The sequence below is a fragment of the Peromyscus eremicus genome, chromosome 1, assembly GCF_949786415.1.
Source record: "Peromyscus eremicus chromosome 1, PerEre_H2_v1, whole genome shotgun sequence".
NCBI lineage: Eukaryota > Metazoa > Chordata > Mammalia > Rodentia > Cricetidae > Peromyscus > Peromyscus eremicus.
The window spans coordinates 37963260-37984994 of NC_081416.1; the positions used below are offsets into that span (position 1 = coordinate 37963260).

The 21735-nt window shown below is 45.7% G+C and overlaps 1 protein-coding gene across 2 annotated transcripts in view; it reads left to right on the forward strand.

Annotated features, from left to right (window-relative positions):
- The window catches only part of Tjp2 (tight junction protein 2), a 47048-nt gene that overhangs the window by 9128 nt on the left and 16185 nt on the right, over positions 1–21735 (forward strand). For both annotated transcript variants that reach the window (XM_059259563.1, XM_059259559.1), the window contains exons 3-14: positions 695–819; positions 3106–3208; positions 4253–4865; positions 9597–9700; positions 10433–10586; positions 12744–12852; positions 13646–13779; positions 14883–14949; positions 15868–16018; positions 19168–19276; positions 20522–20732; positions 21541–21728. In XM_059259563.1, the coding sequence (XP_059115546.1) occupies positions 695–819; positions 3106–3208; positions 4253–4865; positions 9597–9700; positions 10433–10586; positions 12744–12852; positions 13646–13779; positions 14883–14949; positions 15868–16018; positions 19168–19276; positions 20522–20732; positions 21541–21728 (2068 nt within the window). The remainder of the gene's footprint in view (positions 1–694; positions 820–3105; positions 3209–4252; positions 4866–9596; positions 9701–10432; positions 10587–12743; positions 12853–13645; positions 13780–14882; positions 14950–15867; positions 16019–19167; positions 19277–20521; positions 20733–21540; positions 21729–21735) is intronic.

The window sequence follows — 21735 nt, forward strand, 5'->3', positions numbered from 1 at the left end:
GCAGACCCCAGCCCCATAATAGCAGCTTTCTGTTTAGGTTTTATTTTTAAAGGCCATGCAGTTCTTTTTACCCTGGATGAAAATGCATTTGCTACCTTTTCCAACTTGAATTTAAAGATTATACCGTTGTGCTATTGTTTGTTTTTTGAGTAAGGGTCTCATGTAGTCCAGGCTAGCCTCCCAATTTGCCATGCTGTCGTGGCTAGCCTTGGATTCCTGACGCTGTTGCCTCCACCTCCCAAGTGCTGGAATTACAGGCATGCGCCACTTTCAGCTAAAGATACACTTAAAATACATTTTTCACAGAGTCAATTTTTATTGACATTGTTCCAGCTCAGGTCAAACGATCCTGTGAACAGGTCTACCTGGCGTTAGGACAGTACATTCCTGTTTAGACAGAAGACAGCCTTCCTTCTCCTGCCTCTGGTGATAATGTCAGCCTGGGCTGTCAATCTTTTCCGCCTCCCGCCAGGCTGCTCCCTGCAGATAAGCGGTTTCCCTTTAGGAACCTGTCAGCTGACCACAGTGTGGCTCTGTTTGGTTTGTCATTTGTTTCTGCCAGCCCATCTGTCCCCGAGCTGTCTCTGGTTATTGATTTGACCTTTATTTTATTGAGTGCTTGTAATAAATCCTGAAAACCACTTATGGAAGGATTTTTTCATTGTTTTTCTTCTCTCCTAATTCTGATGAACAGGATTCCAAAAGAGGATTTGGAATCGCAGTGTCGGGAGGTAGAGACAACCCCCACTTTGAAAACGGGGAAACGTCCATTGTCATTTCCGATGTGCTCCCAGGTGGACCCGCTGATGGCTTGCTTCAGTAAGTGCCCTCACCCCCTCCCCAGCCCCCTGCCAGCCCTGCAGGTTGGCACTAGACAGGGTGTGAATGATGGTTGTGTACTTTTTAGTGTACTTTTATATTACATCTGAAGACTTTTAAGAGAGGGTTAGGATCACCGCTAATACATTACGTTTTAACAGTCACCAAACTTTGGGGACCATCCAGACTTGGAGGCAAGAGGGAAATCCTGTGTGTCGACCCTCCCACCCCATAGGAGGGCAGTTAGAATGCTCACTTGTAGGTTTAGGAAACCTTTTAGCTTTTCTGTGCCCCCCCCCCCCTTTTTTTTTTTTTTTTTTTGGTTTTTCAAGACAGGGTTTCTCTGTGTAGCTTTGTGCCTTTCCTGGAACTCACTTCGGAGACCAGGCTGGCCTCGAACTCACAGAGATCCACCTGCCTCTGCCTCCCCAGTGCTGGGATTAAAGGCATGTGCCACCACTGCCTGGCTCCCTCCTTTATTTTGATGGTAGTGTCTGAAGCCTAGACTGGCCTCCAATTCCCCACACAGATAAGGATGACTCTGAATTCTGATTCTCCACTTCCTGCGTGCTGGGTTTGTATGCACACCCAGTTTATGCAGTGCTGGGGGCTGGACCCGGGGCTCCATCCGTGCTAGAGAAGCATACCAACTGAGCTGCGTCCTCAGTCCTTGGGAACCCTTTCTGAACGTGCAGCTTATGTCACTGTAACAAAAGAGTTGAGAAAATAACCTAAGGGAAGCACTTATTTATTTTGGCTCACCTTTTCAGAGGTTTTATCTGTCGTGGTTGGGAGACTGTGGTAGAACAGGAGAGCTAACAACGTGGTGGCCGGGAAGCAGAGGGGGGAGGGGGGAGACAATGCCTGCCCTTCCTGGCTTTCTCCTGTATTTCCTCAAGCACATGAATGGGGTCACCCACCTTCAGGGTGGGTCTGCCCCCTTAATTCTCTTGAAAACATCCCCACAAACACACCTAGAGTGAGCTTTGCTAATCTCGGTGCTTGTCAGCCCAGCCAATTTGACAAAATTGACGACCTCAGTTTCACGTTTCTCAACGTCTTCCAAGAGTTTTTTTAAATATATGTTTTGAAATTTAATTAAGATGTTAGGAATGTGTCTCAGTAGAAGAGCACTTAGCCTAGATAAGGCCTTGGATTAATCTTTAGCAGTCCCTCCCCCCCAAGTAAAAACCCAACTAGCAACCCCCCAACAGAATTTAACAGCGGAAAAATTCATGACGTGTAAACTCAAGTTCTCTACCTGCCAGCCTTCTGTTCTGAAAAGGTAACTCCACTTTAAAAGATGGACCCTGCATCCTGCCAGGAAAGAATCTGGAGATAACGATGTGGCTACATTGGCCAGATCATTCAAAAGTTGAATTGTGTTAGATTTAAAAATCTCTGTGCTCCCATCCTATTAGTTGGTAGTCATATCATATTAAAAGTTAGTCTTTTATTTAGAGTAATATGAAATTTTAAAATAACTTTGGATGAGCCTAAGTGATAGGCTTTTGTGTTCTTAAAGTTTCTTTAAGAACTGAGGGAAGCCGGGTGGTGGTGGTTCACGCCTTTAATCGCTGCACCAGGCAGAGGCAGGTGGGTCTCTGTGAGTTTGAGGCCAGCCTAGTCTACAGAGTGAGTTCCAGGGCAGCCAGGGCTACATAGAGAAACACTGTTTTCAAACAGACAAACAAACAAGAAGCTGAGGAAGAAGAAACCAGGCCCGATTGTGCTCATTTATAATCTAAGCATTCGGGAGATGGAGCCAGACACAGAAGGATCAGTAGTTTAAGGCCTTGGTTTGCTAAATAGTGAATTCAAGGCCAACTTGGGCTACATGAGACTCTTCTCAAAAAAAAAAAAAAAAGACTCTGAGGCAAGTTTCACCCTCTTTCCCTCTAACACAGATGAATGTGTGCCTATTTCAGAGACGTCCATGTGGGCTCTTTGCAGCTCGCTGTGTACTTCAGCACATAGGACTGTCGTTGAATTCTTCTTGTCTTCTAGACTGCCTCATGACTGGGTGCCTTCTGGTGCGACCCTGTGGTCCAGACAGGTCTTTTACACATACATGGTGGTTCTTAGTAAACCACCAGAAGCTGAATGTATGGCTTCTGGTTCCTTACCTCTGAAGAGCTCAGACCAGGTTGGCCTGACTTGGGAGCCGCCACACACTGGGGGGCCTTAATAAGCTTTTGGGGCTCGTTTACTGCTTCTGTCCTCTGTCAGGGGTTCAAGATGTCTCAGCACGAGTTTTTATGACTGATGTTTATTTCTTGTTTACAGAGAAAATGACAGGGTGGTCATGGTCAATGGCACCCCCATGGAGGACGTGCTCCATTCCTTTGCAGTTCAGCAGCTTAGGAAAAGTGGGAAGATCGCTGCCATTGTAAGTCCCGTGATGTCACGTGGTGCACACCTATACATCCAAGCCAAACATCCTTAGGGAAGATCTCAGACATTTTATGTCCCGTGATGTCACGTGGTACATCTATACATGCAAACCAAATGTCCTTAACACATAAACTGTAAATTTAAAAATCTTTTAAAAAGTTAAAAATATTTTTTGTTTATTGGAACATAAAGAAGGGCTGGAGAGATGGCTCTGTGGTTAAGAGCCCATATTGTTATTGCAGAGAACCTGATTTTAATTTAAGAATGTTTGTTTTCTATTCCTAAAGAAAATGACCATTGGACAGTTACCTGCCCTAGCGCCAGCTTACTTCTTGGAGCTTTGATATTTTTCTAGGTTGATGTTTCAGGTGTAGTGAAGCTGTGTCTGAGTTCCCCTCCTGAGGAAGGTGGCAAGCATCCTACTTAATGACTGCCACACGCATCTCCCAGGAATAGGGCCATCCCGTTAACAAGTCTAAGGAAAGCAGTGGCTGCAGAGCCGTCTAATACCCAGTCCGTGTCTCCAGATGGCCTGGGATAAGTGCACTCACTGTAATTGATTGTCTCTGCAGGCCTGTTTTGTCTAGAAGGGGTACCTCTTCCCCTGCTCTTCCTGTACCAAGTGCAGGAGTGTCTGCAATTATATACAAAACGTCTCACTTCCTGGGTTTTCGTTTGACTTTGATGAACTGACCCAAGCCTTTGGGGCTTTTCACACTTGGTCAGGAGTATTCCAAAGCACTACACTACAGCTGCAGTCGCTTTCCTATCTTATTCTAACTTCGTGAGGTTTTTTTTTATTGTCCTTGGTTCCAGATAGGAACCTTGGGGCTGGGAGGGTTGGCAGGAATACAGATGTTTAAGGGGTGTAGGTTTTTTGTTTATATATATGACCCGCCCACTCCCTCCCACACACAGAGTCTAGAGAGGGAAAGTTTCATTGAAGCTGGAACCAGGGCCACTGCCACCCCCCCCACCCCCACCCCCCCCAGTTCTCTCTGTTTGCTCTGTCCTGCATCTACTCTGTTTGTCTGGACAGGTGGTCAAGAGGCCCCGGAAGGTTCAGGTGGCCCCGCTGCAGGGCAGCCCCCCTCTCAGTCATGATGACCGAGGTTTTGAGGTGATAGATGAATTTGATGGCAGAAGTTTCCGCAGCGGCTACAGCGAGAGGAGCCGGCACAGCAGCCACGATATACTCAGCCACAGCTGGGACGACAGCAGGGAGAGGGGGCGCCCCCAGCAGCGCACGCAGAGCCGGGAGCGGGAGCGCAGCCGTGGCCGGAGCCTGGAACGTGGCCTGGACCACGAAGACTACGGGCGCAGCCGGGAGCGCAGCCGTGGCCGGAGTCTGGAACGTGGCCTGGACCGCGATTTTGTGCCCCGGGACCACAGCCGTGGCCGCAGCATCGACAGGGACTACGACCGAGACTATGAGCGCACCTATCACCAATCCTATGAGCCCGACTATGAGGGAGGCTACAGCTCATCGTATGACCACAGAGCCCAGCCGGAGCGCCGCTATGAGCGCAGTCACAGCCGCGAACACCTACGTTCCCGGAGCCCCAGTCCTGAGCCTAGGTCCCGGCAGGAGCACAAGCATGATCCAGACAGGCCCATCGGGGTCCTTCTCACCAAAAGCAAAGCAAATGAAGGTAGGCATACGTGATGTGGGAATACAAGCAATGCTGCCAACATCACCTTGGCGCTCGCCCAGCACCTGCTGGTGTTCGGCATCAGCCTGAACCGGCAGATAACCTGGGGGCTCATTTATTTCTCAGAGCCACATTATGGGGGCGTTACTCTTGCTTGGGTCCTTGTTCTGTGGTAAGGAGATGAGATGCAGACAAGTCCACTGATCTGGACGCGGGTGTCTCAATGGCTTTGCTTCAGAGAAGTAGCTCACCCGTACACTTGTTACATTGAAGATTCTCAGCCTCTCACCTGCCCTGGGAACCAGAAACTATAGGGTCTGTGTGTGAATAGGCTCAGCTGGTGAGCCTGGCACTTCTCTGGGTGAGAAACACAAAGTAGAAGGTTGTACCCCAGCTCATCTAGATGGGCGTTCTATTCTAGGCCAGGGGTGTTGTTGAGTAAATAGTCTTAGTTAATCCCCCCAAAGACCTTGGTGGTAGGAGGCCTCATTCCTGTGTTACAGGTCAGGGGCTTCCGTATGTATGTGGAGGCTGGCTCTGGCTTAGTCTGCTGGCCCCACACTGCATTCCTGGAGACGTGGGCACACTTAATCCCATCCAGGATTCATTTAATTCTGTGCAGTGAAGCTGTTAGTACTGCTCATAAAGGAGGACTCTGAAACACAGGAAGTAGGGAAGCCGGAACTCCCACTTAGCCGATCTGAAGGGAGGAGATGCACAGGAGTTGAGCCGTTTCCAGTCTTGGGTCTTGTCTTCCTACTTATGAATTTTCTTACAACATAACTTTTGTCTCGTGGGTTCTCTCACTGTTCTAGGAAGAGAACGGTGAATGCAAGGCGGAGGATTCGGTCTGTAGCTTGAGGTTTGCGTTTCTGAGGGGATTTTAGATGAGTCTGTTCCTGAGTTTTTCCTACTGAAAATAACTGGAGTAATGAAAGGCCAGTAGTGGGGTACCTGGAGCACGGGGCCTGTGTAAGCTGGGGTGGCACCATTGCTGAGGAGAGGGGCATTCCTGTCAGCAACTTTGGAAGCATGAAGATTTCGCAGAATCTTTATAGCTATGTGTAAGGGGATGGCCCTTCACGGGTCTCCAAGATGGATCCAGGTTGAAAGATGGAGGCCAGAGATGTTTTGAGAGTGAGCGCCAGGCAGGGACCTCCTTCCAAGAGGTCTGATCCATTCTGAGGGGCGTTGCTATTCAGTCCTTTCCTCCTCTTGCCCCGTTTTCACCCTTGTCTCTTCTTTTATGCCCTCCTGCCATAGGAACAACCACACATGCCATGCAAGCGTGGGGGTACCTGGAATTAGTCAGGGCTCTCTAAAGGGACAGAGCCGATAGAATGAGTGAGAGTGCGTGCGTGCGTGCGTGCGTGCGTGCGTGCGTGCGTGTGTGTGTGTGTGTGTGTGTGACTGTGTCAGTATGTCTGTGTGTCACTGTGTGTGTGTATGTCTGTGCGTCACTGTGTCTGTGTGTATACTCACACACATATATATAGGGAATTTCTTACAGTGGTTATGGCTGTGGTCCGGTGGTCTGACAATGCTGTCTCTGACAGAAAGGCCAAGAATCCGGTAGTTGTTCAGTCCATGAGATGGGACATCTGTCAGCAGTCATAGTCTGGTGCTGGAGTCTAGGAAGTGTTCAGTCTACACTGGAATCTGGCTGTAGCAACAGGCGAAAATGAACAGGGAGAGTGAGGGCAAGCAGGCACAATGGAAAGGCTTCCTTCTTTCCTGTCCTCTTATGTGGGCTGCTACTAGAAGATGAAGCCCAGCTTTAGGCGGGTCTTTCTACCTCAAACAGGCCTAGTAAGAAAAATCCCTCACTGGTGTGCCCAGCAACTTCGGTTTTAGTTGATTCCAGATACAGTCAAGTTGACATGCAAGATTAGCTCCCATATACCTACATATAAAACACTTAAACAGAAACCTCATGGAATATTACTTATTCTGTGTGATGTACTGAGAGTTTCCATTGCATTGAAATTTTAAAATACTGTTAGGACTTCATTAACTCAAGTCAGACCCATTAATGAATTATGATGCATAATTTTAGACTATACTGTTGGGCTAGCATTGAGATGACTCAGTGCTTAAGAGTGCTTCATGTTCTTCCAGAGGGCCAGAGTTTGGTTTCCAGCACCCATGCCAGGGTGCTTACAACTGCCTGTAACTCCAGCTCCAAGGATTCTGATGCTCTCTTCTGGCCTCCAGAGGAGCCCACACATGTGATATACATGCACATCCGCACACACTCGTGCACATGCACACACAGAAATAAAAATAAATCTTAAAAAGCAAATCTTTAAATAAAATAAAGGCATTGTCCAATGAGACTGCCCAGGCCATCTTGGTCTTAATTAAGTGCAGAAATAAAGGGATTGTGTTCCTCTCCTGATGGGGTGTTTTCCTTTTAAGCATTTTATTCCCCAAACTTGGAAATTGTTTAAACAACTTTTGGTAGTGATGAAGATCAAACCCAGGGCCTAGTGTATGCCAGACAAGTGTTCTCACCTGATTCCACTTTTTTTTTTTTTTTTTTTTTTTTTTTTTTTTTTTTTTTTCGAGACAGGGTTTCTCTGTGTAACTTTGCGCCTTTCCTGGAACTCACTTGGTATCCCAGGCTGGGCTACATAGATCCGCCTGCCTCTGCCTCCTGAGTGCTGGGATTAAAGGCGTGTGCCACCACCGCCTGGCTAAAATTATTTCATTTATTTGTATTTTATGTGTATGAGTGTTTGTTTGAATGTATAAAAATAAAACTCGAGGGATGGATAGCTGTGAGCTGCCATGTAGGTGCTGGGAATTGAACCTGGATCCTCTGGAAGAGCAGTCAGTGTTCTTACCCTCTTAGCCATCTCTCCAGCCCCTCCACTTAAAAAATACTTTGTATAATTTTATTGATGGGAGGAGCATGTGTACAACAATGTTTGCATGGAGCTCCAAGGACAACCCCATGAGAGTCTATTCCTCTCCTACTGTATGGATTTCAGGGACTGAACTCCCCTTAGCAGTCACCTTTATTCACTGAGCCATTCCACTGGCCCCAGTTCTACATTTTTTAAAGATTTATTTTTATTTTATGTATGACTGTTTTGCCTGCATGTGAGTGTGTGTACCACATGCATGCTTGGTGCCTAAGGAGGTCAGAAGAGGGCATCAGATCCCCTGGAACTGGAATTACAGATGATTGTGAGTCAGCATATGGGTGCTAGAAACTGAACCTGGGTCCTCTGCAGGAGTAGCAAATGCTCTTAACTGCTAAGCCTTCTCTCCAGCCCATGATTCCACTTTTTAAAAGAAAAAAAAATTGCTAAGATTACCTTGTAACTCAGCTGTTTCTGGCTAAGGTTACATGAAAAGGAATCTTCTAGGAAACCCAGTAGGCAGGAGTTACTATCGATTAAGAAGGAATGCCACCAGCTCCTGTCACCAGACACCTGTTCATACAGATGCCCATGAAACTATTTGCAGACACTCCTGTGTTGCAATAAGAGCATTATTAAGCTTCTAGGCGGCTAGGTGAAGTGTTTATAGGTAAGAAAAGTTAGACTTTCTCAGTGCTCTGTCCTGGGGCTGTCGATCTAACCAGTGGGGCTTTGTCATCCATAGGAGAGATGTGGTATCCCTAGGAGGGTGTGGAGTGCACCTCAGTACTTCTTTATAGTTGTTGTGTGTGGGGATGCTACAGATGAACCTAGTGTCTTACAAATATTAGATGTTCACCTGTACCGTACCACTGAGGATTATACAACAAATCACTTTGTGTCTTTGTAATAAGATCAAATGCTAATAAGCTTCCTGTAGTTTATTAAAACCGATTTTAAAATGACTTCTTTTGGGATCACAAGAAGGTACTTTCCCTATATAGTAAAAAATTTTCTTGAAAAAAGCTACTGTTTGTAAGCATGCAGTTTTGAGTCAGAACACTAGTAATAACTTAACAAATTGAATGTATTTGCTCTCAAGCTTGCTTGGGATGCCTTTCAAAGTCACTATAGTTCACCATTAGAATGTGTCTTTTTAGAGGCTTAGCTAATAGCGTCAGAATAGGCTGTAGAACACTTAAAATACTGAAAAGTGTGCCTCCCTCCTAGATGTGGTGGTGGTTTTCTTTTGAGTACAGTTCAAAGTGCTGTGGACTGTTAGGACAATGCTTCCGGGATGGCTCTGCCCCAGCTTACAGACCTGGGCAGTGTGAAGTGTCACCGATGACATACACTCTGTCCCCAGCTTCTTGGGCCAGCACAATTTCCTGCTAAGATGGATGGAGCAGATTGGTGTCACCAGCCTTTTACTTGAAAAGTGTTCCCCCCTACATCAGGCATCCACACAGCCTTCACCAGTTAGAGTTTGACCAGTTGCTAACATTTTGCAACATTGTATTCATTTCTCCTGCTTTATTATTATTTTTTTTATTTTCTACTTCTCTTTATCCACTTCTTGTCTGCCTCCAATCCATTCTCCCTCCCCCGCCTTCCCTCCCTCCCCACTCTCTCTCCCCCTCTTAAAGATTCTAGGCTCTCCCCCCTCCCCTCCACACTCTCCCTCTTAAAGATTCCAGGCCCCCCACACACACACTCTATTTCCCTCTTAAAGATTCCAGGCCAGTTTAACAGAGTATCCTATATAAAAATTAAATTTTCATAACTGCTTGAAATAGTCTTCCAAGGCAGCCTTAAGTTTTCGGAACAAGTTCGAGAGTGTGTGTGTTCCCTGTCTGTCTTCTAGAGTATGGTCTCCGGCTGGGGAGTCAGATCTTCATCAAGGAAATGACCAGAACAGGACTGGCAACCAAAGATGGCAACCTTCACGAGGGGGATATAATTCTCAAGGTGAGAAGCCAAGGTTGGGGAGCCGCGTGTGCCTGCATGCATTCTAGTCTGCGCTCCCACATCCACACCACGGACGGACTATCTTCTTCTCAGTGGCCAGGAGTAGGGGAGAGACAGGGAGAGCAGTGTGATGAGGTGGTCTTTGTCCAAAGAACAAAAATAAACCGAGACACTAGGGATGTAGCTCGGGAGCCCTGCTCCCTCTCGAACCCACCCCCAAAAAGCAGTTTAAAAAGGAAAAGGAAAAACCAGCCTTAGAGGCTATACTAATTTAATAACCAAGAGAAAAACCTTAAGGAGCTCTTTCTCCTTCTCCCTGTGGATTTAAAGTTTAGGATCCTGTACCAAGGGAAGGTGAGCCTGGGAACCACTGATCTGTGCTTGCTGAATGCTTGGGAGGTTTTTAAAACCTCTCCAATCAGGAAGCATGTTACAGCTGTAAACCGAGCTGTTGTCTTGAATTGGAAGTTAAGTGGATGAACAGAGTAAACTAACTGTACTCTGACTCTTTTGTGCCTGCTCGGGGGCGTGTGCGGTCATATTTCATTTAAAGGATAATTTGTTTTCATTCAGTCATCCTGAAGCCTGCTTTGAGTATCTCAGCAAATTCTTTCCAGTTCTGTAAAGGGGAATAGGTGTTTTTTTTTTTTTTTTTTTTTTTTTTTTTTAAACGTAGATGTGAATGGTGGTTGTTCTGCGTATGAATAACATGGCCGTTCTTCATATACACAGATCAATGGGACCGTTACTGAGAATATGTCTTTAACGGATGCTCGGAAGCTAATAGAAAAATCTAGGGGGAAACTGCAGCTTGTGGTGCTGCGAGACAGCAGGCAGACCCTCATCAACGTCCCCTCCCTCAATGACAGCGACTCGGAAGTAGAAGGTAAGAAGGGGGCCTGTGTGCCTTCTGGGTGTCAGGAGGGCCACGCCTGAAGGCAGCCCTGGGCTGGAGGGGCAAAGAAGGCCGCATTTAAACTTTGAATTAAACTTTGATTAAAAAAGAGAGGTATTCTTGATTTTTAGTTAGTTTGTTTATTTGAAAGTAGATTTCTAGTAGGAAATTCTGGCACACTTGTGAAGGCCTCTTCATTAGGCCACTGAGAACAGAACTTACTAGTAACAGATCACAATATGCCAAGTGTTCATGCAGACACTAGTCAAATGTAGACTTTTGTGCTTTAAAAATGACAGAAGCCAGGCATGGTAGTGCCTTTAATCCCTCTCTCAGGAGGCAGAGCCATGGCCAGACTGGTTTACCTAGCAAGTTCCAGACCAGCCTCAAAGAAAGAAAGAAAAGGCTGAGCGGTGATGGTGGTGGTGGCGGCAGTGGTGGCACACGCCTTTAATCCCAGCATCGGGAGGCAGAGGCAGGCAGATCTCTGTGAGTTCGAGGCCCTCCTGGGCTACAGAGCGAATTCCAGGAAAGGTGCAAAGCTACACAGAGAAACCCTGTCTCGAAAAACCAAGAGGAAAAAAATAAATAAAAGAAAGAAAGAAAAAATCAAACAGCAAGAGAAACCCATGCTCCTGGGTGTGTCTTCCTTTCTTTCTGAGCTTATTCTTTCTCTTAACTCTAGTGCTTAAAATCTGTGTTAAAATCTCTTCATAAATTCCAACTCTGCTTAAGGAAAACAAGGCTGTTAATATTTCCACCTTTCGAAGGTGGTGTGAAACATGTAGACATTACTAAACGATCAGTCAAAACGGCTCAGTATTACGGTATATGTTGCTTGCTAACATATGCCCCTGGTCCTGCTTGTTGTCACTGTTTTAAACTTGGATAAATGCATTTATTCCAGTTTCTCACGTTCCTTGCAAAAGAAGGAATCAAGTACAGTAACTGCCCTTTTAATACTAATAAACACTGCAACTGTAGGGACCTGCCCTGAGAGTTCCTTCCTTGTCAGGGAAGGTGTGGAGTCTTCAAATTGCAGAGTGAAGATTGCTGCCTTCCCTTCCAGGGATGTTTTAGGAAAGTCACATGATGAGGAGTGCAGGAAAAGGGTTGCTAATACTCCCTCACAGGCATAGCCTAAAAGCAATGTCAACTAGAAGATGGCTTCTTGTAAGACTTCCAGACTGGGGATGTAGCTCAGGAGAAGGCCTCCATGTGCATGCTCTCTAGGGCGTGATTCCATCCCAGACCCAGTTGGCTTTTCTACCGGCCCCTTGTTCAGACTACAGGGTGAAAATAGCATTGTGGGCTGGCGAGATGACTCAGCAGGTAAAAGTGTTTCCCTGAGATTGCTAGTGTGAACAACATGCTTGGTTTTGAAAGTTAATTTCATTTCCGGTATATCAGAAGTCTAATCAGTTCATCTGGGCTGAATATAGTACAGGCAAGCAAAGAGATCATGGCAGCCAACTGTAGTAGTTTACAGTTTATTTCCTTACTGTTCATCATGGGATCCTCTGTACAGAGTTGGTGTCAGGGAGCTTGATTCCAGCAAGATCCCTAAATGCTTTGAATATACACTAAATTGTGAGGTGCATTGGTTTGCTTGGCAATTGCGGTTTCTCTAACCTCGGATTCAAGCGATCATGGGTTGAAAATATGTGAGGAAAAGAGTCTAGAAAGTTAAGGTTTCTTTTTCTTGTTGTTCTATCAACAGTACAGTGTACCACTGTTAATACGGCATTTACAGGATGTTATGGATTGTAGATGAAATAGGCAGAGAATATGGATAAGGCTGCATGCTAACGTTTGGCATCTTACACAAGGGACTTAATCATCTGCCAAGTTTGGTTGGGGAAATGGTTCAGGAACCAATTTCTACAGTAGATGCAGAGGGACGCTACACTGTAGCTGGATTGTGGGCCCCTTAAAACAGCTCTGAAAGCAAAGTGGGACGAGAGAAGTGTACCGTCTGAATTAGATAATGTCTCTCTGTGAAATTAGCAAGTTTTCTTTTTGTCGTTTAGTAAAAAACAAAAACCTGCTAAACTGATGGCCTTCCCTCATGCTTCCTGCTCAGAGACTAGTATAATTTTGGGTATGTATGTATTTTACTGAAAAGGACTTTTCTTATTTTGAAACCAGATATCTCAGAAATAGAGTCCAACCGATCTTTCTCTCCAGAGGAGAAGCGCCAGCAGTATTCCGATCAGGATTTTCACTCCTCCAGCGAGAAGCTGAAGGAGAGGCCGAGGTAAGGCAGTGTGGTCTTCCGTTTCTCTTGGTCACTGGTGAATGCACTCGAGTGTGTATTGTACATGTGTTATCTAACGAGACATGATCTGTAGTAGAATATTATTTTAAGGTGTGTTACTTTGGTTTATGTTACATTTGTTTAATATGTTTAATATGTGAAGCTGTGTTACCGTGCCTGTGTAAAACACCTGATGGTCTAATAAAGAACTGGCCAGTAGCAAGGCAGGAGAAAGGATATGTGGGGCTGGCAGGCAGAGAGAAGATATAGAGGGAGAAGTCTGGAAGAAGAAAAAAAGAGGTGGAATAGTGAAAAGAACGAGAAGTAGCCAGAGGAGGAGGAGGACTCCAGGGGCAGCCACCCAGCTACACAGCAAGCCGTGGAGTAAGAGTAAGATTTACAGAAGTAAGAGAATGGGAAAAGCCCAGAGGCAAAAGATAGATGGGATAATTTTAGTTAAGAAAAGCTGGCAAGAGGCCGGGCGGTGGTGGCGCACGCCTTTAATCCCAGCACTCGGGAGGCAGAGCCAGGCGGATCTCTGTGAGTTCGAGGCCAGCCTGGGCTACCAAGTGAGTTCCAGGAAAGGCGCAAAGCTACACAGAGAAACCCTGTCTCGAAAAACCAAAAAAAAAAAAAAAAAAAAGAAAAGCTGGCAAGAAACAAGTGAGCTAAGGCCGGGCGTTTATAATTAAGAATAAGCCTCCGTGTGTGATTTATTTGGGAGCTGGGTGGCAGGCCCCCAAAAAAGAGTAGAAAAAGCCCCCAGCAACAATGATCATGGTATGTGTTTCAGTTCAAGAGAGGAAACCTCAGGCAGACTGTCCAGGATGGGTGCCACACCCACTCCATTTAAATCGATGGGGGACATCACAGCTGCAGGTGTTGCCGAGGCCAACAAGGAGCCCAGGTACCAGGAAGAAACCCCAGGTAAGGTTTTAAGGTCATTCGTGTGTGTGTGTGTGTGTGTGTGTGTGTGTGTGTGTGTGTGTGTGTGTGATACACAAACAAGCTGGTTCATGCTAAGCATATGCACCCAGTACCACTGCTTTGAAGAATTGAGTTCAGAAATATGTGCTTGATATTTCCAGAATGTGGATGAAAGAAAGCAAAATTATTTTTAAAATTTGTAAAGTAGAAGAGGGCCTCTTTATTTTTCTTTTCATGTGGGAGGTACCCTTTTTACTATCATTGGAACTGGTCACATTTTGACAAATTTGAGTTATAGTCCTCTTGCCCCTGTCCACAAACCCAGCGTCATCACCCTACTCCTTCTTACCGCTCTGAAATTATCATCGGAGCTCTGGGTACATAAGCATTCCTATGTGGGCAAACATGGTCTTGTTCTCAGGCCGTAAAGGGTGCTGCCATGTGCGTGTGTACCTTGTGTTTTGGGTGGTTTTTTTTTCTCTGAATTTCAGAAACCGTGATGACGGCTAATGTCTTAAAGTTAAGCTTCATCTTTAAGTCTTCCTCTTTTTTTTTTAAAGAAATAAAAATGAAGACAGCTTAAGAAAGGGGAAGCCCTTGGGAATGGGAGTGGACTAGTGAGCAGGGAAAGGTGTGCGCTGTTGTTTGATGGGATAGTGCACGCGTGGCATAAGACACACTTGAAGCATAAGACACACTTGAAGCCTGTGGATTTTGCTCTCTTTGTGTTAAGAAAGAATCTCCTGCAGGTCTGGATGATAAGGAAAAAGGGTTTTGTCTTGTTTTGTTTTCATGGTATGGGGCTTGAATCCACAGCCTTATGCATGTGTGGCAAAGCTACACACTTCAGCTCCACACCTTCAGTCCACACTAAACTTTTTTAAAATCCACAGTGCCCGGGGACGGGAGAGATGGCTTGAAGGTTAAGAGTTTTCCGTCATCCTTATGGTAGCTCACAACCCTCTGAAACTCTAGTTTTGGGGGATCTGATGCCCTCTTCTGGCCTCCACACTAGGCATTCACATGGCTCATATATATGTATGTGAAGAAAAAAATCTCTCGTATGTGTAAAATAAAACGGGATAAAATCTTTAAATTCACAGTTCCTCAACCCAGAGCAGCCCCAAGAACTTTCCTTCGTCCTAGTCCTGAAGACGAGGCAATCTATGGGTATGCACTTCCATTACTCTTCTCTCCCCATCCACTCTCCTTCCTCTTGGCCGATCTGCCTAGCTGAAATCCACAGCAGTGGTGTTTCTTCCTGCCCTACCCCAGATGCAGAGTTTGCATCTCCTCAGCCGCCTTTTGTCAACTCTTATTCCCGATGTTCGTAAGAAAGAGGAATCATTTATGAGAGGAGCAGAATTTGGGATTGGGTGAAGTCTGTGGCTTTGGTATCTGTTTACTTACCCGTCTACTTCTCCTGAATGTTTTTCTGAGTATTTGCTTTGGCCAGATGCTTAACTCCCGAACAGGAGAAGCAGCTCCAACTGCAGTGTTCCCAAAGAGGCTGCAGGGGTGTGCTGGGGAGGGAGAAGGGGTGATGTTGTCTAGACAGCCGCTGTCGGGTTAGGACCAGCTTCCTTGAATCTGTCTACATTTGACTGAATGTTTGATGGAGTAGACTTGGGAGGACATCCTCCTATCAGGTAGCTGGAGTCAACTGCCAGTTCCATCCTCTCATCTTAGATGAGCTCATGTGGTAAATTCTGTATTTTTGCTCCTTTGTGGGCTGATAGACATTCCTAAATTTCATCTATTTTTTCAGAACCTTAGGTGAAATAAATTCAATTATTCAACTTAGTACATTTTAGTTACCAAGGGCTATTACCTTTGTTACCAATTTGAAAGTCATTCCAAAAAGAATACCTCTCATTTACTTAGTTTTTCAATCGAAAAACTTATAATATATAAACTTGCATATGGTGCCAGGGATATAAAATGATAGGACAATGAGAAAATTGAGAGGGAACTTTTGTAAACTGTGATATCCCCTCTGAGCTAGAAAATAGTTACATCTTTAATATCTTGATGTGAGTCCTCCATGTTAAATGGTATCTTTTCTTTCTGAAATCAAACCTACGGCAGCCCGAACACCAAAATGGTGAGGTTCAAGAAGGGAGAGAGCGTGGGCCTCCGGCTGGCTGGCGGGAATGACGTCGGGATATTTGTCGCTGGCATTCAGGAGGGCACCTCCGCGGAGCAGGAGGGCCTGCAAGAAGGAGACCAGATTCTGAAGGTAGGGAAGCCTGCCTTCTACCAGACCCTTGGCAAGTTGCTTTGCTTGACGTTTTTTCAGCGATGACAGAGTTCTGAGAAGAATGCTTTCCTGGTTGCTGTAATAGTTTGGCATGCTGGGGAGCCATCATTGGGATTCTTTCTTCCTTTTTTGTTGTTGTTTGTTTTGTTTTGTTTTGTTTTGTTTTGTTTTGTTTTTTTGAGACAGGGTTTCTCTGTATAGCCCTGATTATCCTGGAACTGGCTCTGTAGACCAAGCTGGCCTCGAACTCACATTTCTTTCTATTTCTATGTGCACACACACAGAGACTTTGATGGAAAACCCACATGTCATTAACTGGGGGTCTGGTGAGCACTTCTAGGCCCAAGGGAGAGGGGAGAAGTTGCAGAATCACTCAGAGAGTCAGGCTTCAGGACACAAGGGCATACCCTTCCTCTGCACTCAGCTGAGGTGATTCAGATCGCACCTCTAGAGTGAGCGTTGCCAGACCTTGCAAAAAGTCTAGGACTTTCTTTGGCTCCAGGAAGGGTCCTAGAAGATTACCTGAGTGAACCTCAAGGCAACATAGGACATCCCTTCACCCCCAGCCTCCCATGCTATTGATGAAAATCTTTTCAAATGCCAGCACATGCTAATTTGTATTTGGTGCATATGCTAATGAAGAGAAAACAAGTTTCCTGCTACTGGGAAGCTAGAGGTTTAGAGCTTTGCTTATTAAAGTTGAAGAATAAAATACATTTGTCTTGTGGACAATTGTGTGAATTTCTGTGAAGAGAAGTAGAGAATTCATCTAGGGCTTCAGACTCCCAGTTTCTGTATAAAACACTGTTAAAGACAAGGAGAATTGTGTCCATACTCAGAGCTTTTCTAGAAAGTTTTGTTTCCTGGCATCGCCATGGTGACCAGGGAGAGACTGGTGGGTCCTGACTTCTTTGCGGTAGTCCTCCATAGAGGCCAGACAGCAAGTGGCCTTGATCGTCACTGCAGCTGACTACAAGATCTCTTTCTTTTCTGTAAAAGGCTGAGGAAGAGTGAGTTCCCCGAGCTAAGCAGAGGCAGCTACAAGCACGGTGAGCTGAAACTGATACCGAATCCTCCCCAGGCTCCCAGCACACCCAGCCCGGCCCTGCACACTGCTCTCAGATAATGAAAGACGATATTTGTCTGTTGGAAAGGACTGCACAGTCTGACCTTGAAGTTCAGAAGCACTTGACTGTGTTCCACACTCCTTGGTCAGCCTGAAGGTCTGAAGGGAACTGTGTGCATAGCCTGGCCATTTTTTGTTGTCGTTGTTGGGAGTGGTGGTAGGTTTTTAAGAATGGCTCTGCCTTCAGTAGGTAAGCCCTGACATGTACAGTGTGCTGTACTTCAGCTGAACACAGGTCTTACAGACAACAGAAATATGACTGCTTTTATTTATTTCTTTTCCTGCTTGGTTTAACTGCCTCTTTGTTATTTATGTGGTGTGCCTGGTATTTCAAAAACTGTTACAGGATGGAAAAGACAAAAAGAAAACCGGAACACGTTTGCAGGAGGTGGGGTAGTGATGGTTGTTTGTTGTTAAAATACATGGATTTTTAAGAACTACATCTTATTCGTGTGTGTGTGTGTGTGTGTGTGTGTGTGTGTGTGTGTGTGTGTGTGGTGGGGGGTCAGGACATGACAGGCTTGTGCCTGTCATACATGTGGAGGTCAGAGGACACCTTTTGGGAGTCACTTCTCTCCTTCCTTGGGCACCAGGCACACACGTAGTACAGAGAGATAGATACAGGCAAAGCACTCTTACAACATAAAGTAATCTTTATACCTTGGGGTATGAAGATAGAATCTTCAAATGAAGAAATACAGATGGACAAGACATTTTTTTTCCAAATGTTCAACATCCATAGCCGTCAGAGAAATGCAAATCAAAACGACTTACTGGCTTCAATGTTATCTTACAGCATCTTTTTGTAGTGTTCCCCTTCAATCGTAGTGGGATAAATGTTGTGGACTGCTTGCCATAGGGCGTATAGGCCAGCAGCTTAATGATACAGGGGCCAGTGGTCTTCCATGTAAGACTAATGCATTGTGTTTCATGAACACATGTCAAACATTTCTTTTGCTTTTCTTTTGAGACAGAATTCCACTGACCTTGAACTCATAACCATCCTGCCTCACTAGGATTACAGTTATGCGTCAGCATTTCTAGTGTTAGATGGTTTTTAAATGATTGGAGTTACAGGAGAAAGATTGGATTGATCTGTGAATGTGCATTCAAGATTTTACTTGAGTTAATTTTTAAAAAGTGCGGTGCCAGATCTGTTTATCACAGACCCCACCATTCAATATTGATTATAGTTATCTGTTTATTACTTTAATATTGTACCTTTCTGATCACCTTTTTGGGGTACTTTGAAGAAAGGGAGACAGACAGAATGACACGAAATTCTAATCAGTTCAGTGACATTTTCTTTTTTTTTTTCTTTTCTTTTTTTTTGAGACAGGGTTTCTCTTTGTAGCCCTGGCTGTCCTGAAACTCACTTTGTAGATCAGGCCTCAAACTCACAGAGATCTGCCTGCCTCTGTCTCTCAAGTGCTAGGATTAAAGGCATGTGCTGCCACTGTCCAACTCAGTGACAGATTCTTGGTTTGTAGACTTAGCAGATGTGGTGGTTTGCAGAGTACCGAAGAAGAAAGGTAGAACAGTACTCATATAGTCCAGGCCAATCGAAATCCCCCTAGGCTGGAGGACTGAGTGGCAACTGTACAACAGTATAGATTTGTGTACATCCTGCTTTTTTTTTTTCCCCCGAGACAGGGTTTTTCTGTGTAGCTTTGCGCCTTTCCTGGAACTCACTTGGTAGACCAGGCTGGCCTCGAACTCACAGAGATCCGCCTGCCTCTGCCTCCCGAGTGCTGGGATTAAAGGCGTGCGCCACTACCGCCCAGCTACATCCTGCTTTTGCCCTGGGCAGGCCCCAGTGGAAACCAACAGAAACTTAGGAGTTACCATTTAAAATTTTTAGTACTGCTAGGGATTAATCCTAGAGCTTTGCACATGCTAAGCAAGTACTTGAGCACTGAGGTATTTCCCCAGCCCCATCAAAACCTTACTATAACCTGCCCCCCTTACTCATTTGTTATTTCTGCTCTTTGCTTCTGTCCAGGTGAACACACAGGACTTCAGAGGGCTAGTTCGGGAAGATGCGGTTCTCTACCTTTTAGAAATCCCCAAAGGTGAAACTGTGACCATTTTGGCTCAGAGCCGAGCAGACGGTGAGCAGGTTTGACCATCTGTTTTCTTTGAGGGAAGTGCGAAGGAAGAACGAGGTGTCTTGGACCAGAATAAGCAACATTGGCTCAACAGGTGTATGGAGAAAATTTGGGTGCTATTAATTTTGAATGGCAAATGTTTTCCCTCCATCTCCTGAAATAATTTTGCTTGTGTGTCGTTTGGAGTTAAACGGCTTTTCTGAACAATGGCGCATCCTCAGTTAGGATGGAATTGTTATAGCGTCTCCATACAATGGGTGACAGTGGCTCCCTTTAACTCTCCCCAGTCTCGCAAGTTGCTTCACCTTTCCAGGTCCTCTCCTGTAAAGTGGGGGACAAGAATAGTCCCTTCCTGTTTGTGTCAAGAGATCAGTGAGCAACTATATTAGTAAGGGGTCCTTAGAGAAACAGAATCAATAAGAGATAAAGACACATTGTTATGGACTTGGTGGGTGTGAATGTGCAGGTTGGTGAGGTTGCCTCATGTTGGGCAGGGTGAGCTAGCAAGTGGCAGACCTAGCAGAATCAAAGAAGAATCAAAGACTCAGTTTTGGTTTTAGGCTGAAAGCCTAACTAACTTCTAGGAGAATTGATGGTGTAGATACAGTCGAAAGGTAGGAGCAAAGCAAATGTCCCAGCTGGAAGGCCAGGGGTGGGAAGAGTAACTCCCTCTGATTTGACAGAATATTCTACTCAGGCTCTCAACTGGGTGGGGCCCCATCCTTATGAGGAAGAACAGTTTGCTTTACTCAATCTACGTATTTGAACAGTGGTTCTCAACCTTCCTAGACTGCGACCCTTTCATACAGTTCCTTATGCTGTGGTGACCCCAACCATAAAATGATTTCATTTTGTGACTTCATAACTGTAATTTTGCTGCTGTTATAAGTCATAATGTAAATCTCTGATATGCAGGATATCTGATAGGCCACCCTCAAAGGGGTCACAACCCACATGTTGAGAACCGCTGCATTTGAGTGTTAATTTCATTCCCCCATCAACCACCATGTCCTCTCAGAAAGGCCTAGGATAATGTTTAATCAGTTGTCTGGGCACACCCATACACTGTCAGGTTGACACATAAAATCTCCCATCACAGCACTTTGGGAGGTTAATGATTCTTCCTCCTCCTGTTGGAGCCTGATTCCCACAGGCCCATGGCCTGGGGATGGAGGGACTGGGATGAGGGTGACTCGGGAATGATCTTCAGTTCAGCCCAGCACAGCCAACAGTGCTTTTGTTTTCCAGTGTACAGAGACATCCTGGCTTGTGGCAGAGGAGATTCGTTTTTCATAAGAAGCCACTTTGAATGTGAGAAGGAAACCCCACAGAGCCTGGCCTTCACCAGGGGCGAGGTCTTCCGAGTGGTAGACACGCTGTATGATGGCAAGCTGGGCCACTGGCTGGCTGTGAGGATCGGAAATGAGCTGGAGAAAGGCTTAATACCTAACAAGAGCAGGTGACTAAGACCATACTTCCCTAAACATATCTTTCAGTCCCTTTTCTATCAAAAGGCAACAGAACTGCCCTGAAGGAAATCCCATGTGACGTCATCATCTGCCATCATCAGTTGTTATGGGGACAGAGCTGGCACCTCTGGAATCTCGAGCACCTCAGGCTTGGTTATTGCACTTGGTTTATTTGAGGATTTCCTGCTGCCTTGCTTATGGGAAACACCGTGTGGCCATAGCGCCCCCTGCATGCCTGGTCTCCATCCTTAGGAGGCTGGCACACCCTGGGAAACACTTGCTGGTGGGTGGCAGTGTAAACTTAAGAAAGGTGATCTGTTTACTACATGCATTCATGTTACATACCATATGAGCCAAACATGGCATGTTCTGTACTGTACTGTTCAGAGACTTTGTTGGATTTCTCTCATTGGTATGACAAAATACCGGAGAGAGACAGAGAGAGAGACAGAGAGAGAGAGAGAGACAGAGAGACAGAGACATGCTGGTCTCCAGCTTGTTTTCTTCCTTATATTCAGTTTGGACCCCAGCCCATGGGAAGGTGTTATCTATTCAGGGTGGTTTTTCCCTTTCTAGAAATACCTCATAGATTGACCCACAGGTGTGTTTCCATAGTGATTCTAAATCTAGTCAGGTTGACAGTGAAGCTTATACACTGCCTATTCTTGCCTCAGTCCCTTCCATTGTCTCCATCATCAGTCTCGGTCAGCCCTGGGCTCTTACGTGATCCTGGCTAGGTCTTGATAGTCACCTGTCCACGTGCTGTGGAGAATGACTTCTCCTGGCTTCTTCCTTCAGAGCTGAGCAAATGGCTAGTGTCCAGAATGCCCAGAGAGAGACCACTGGGGACAGAGCAGACTTCTGGAGGACACGTGGCCAGAGATCCGGGGTCAAGAAGAACATCCGGAAGAGCCGGGAAGACCTGACGGCTGCTGTGTCAGTCAGCACCAAGTTCCCGGCCTACGAGAAGGTTCTGCTGAGGGAAGGTGAGGC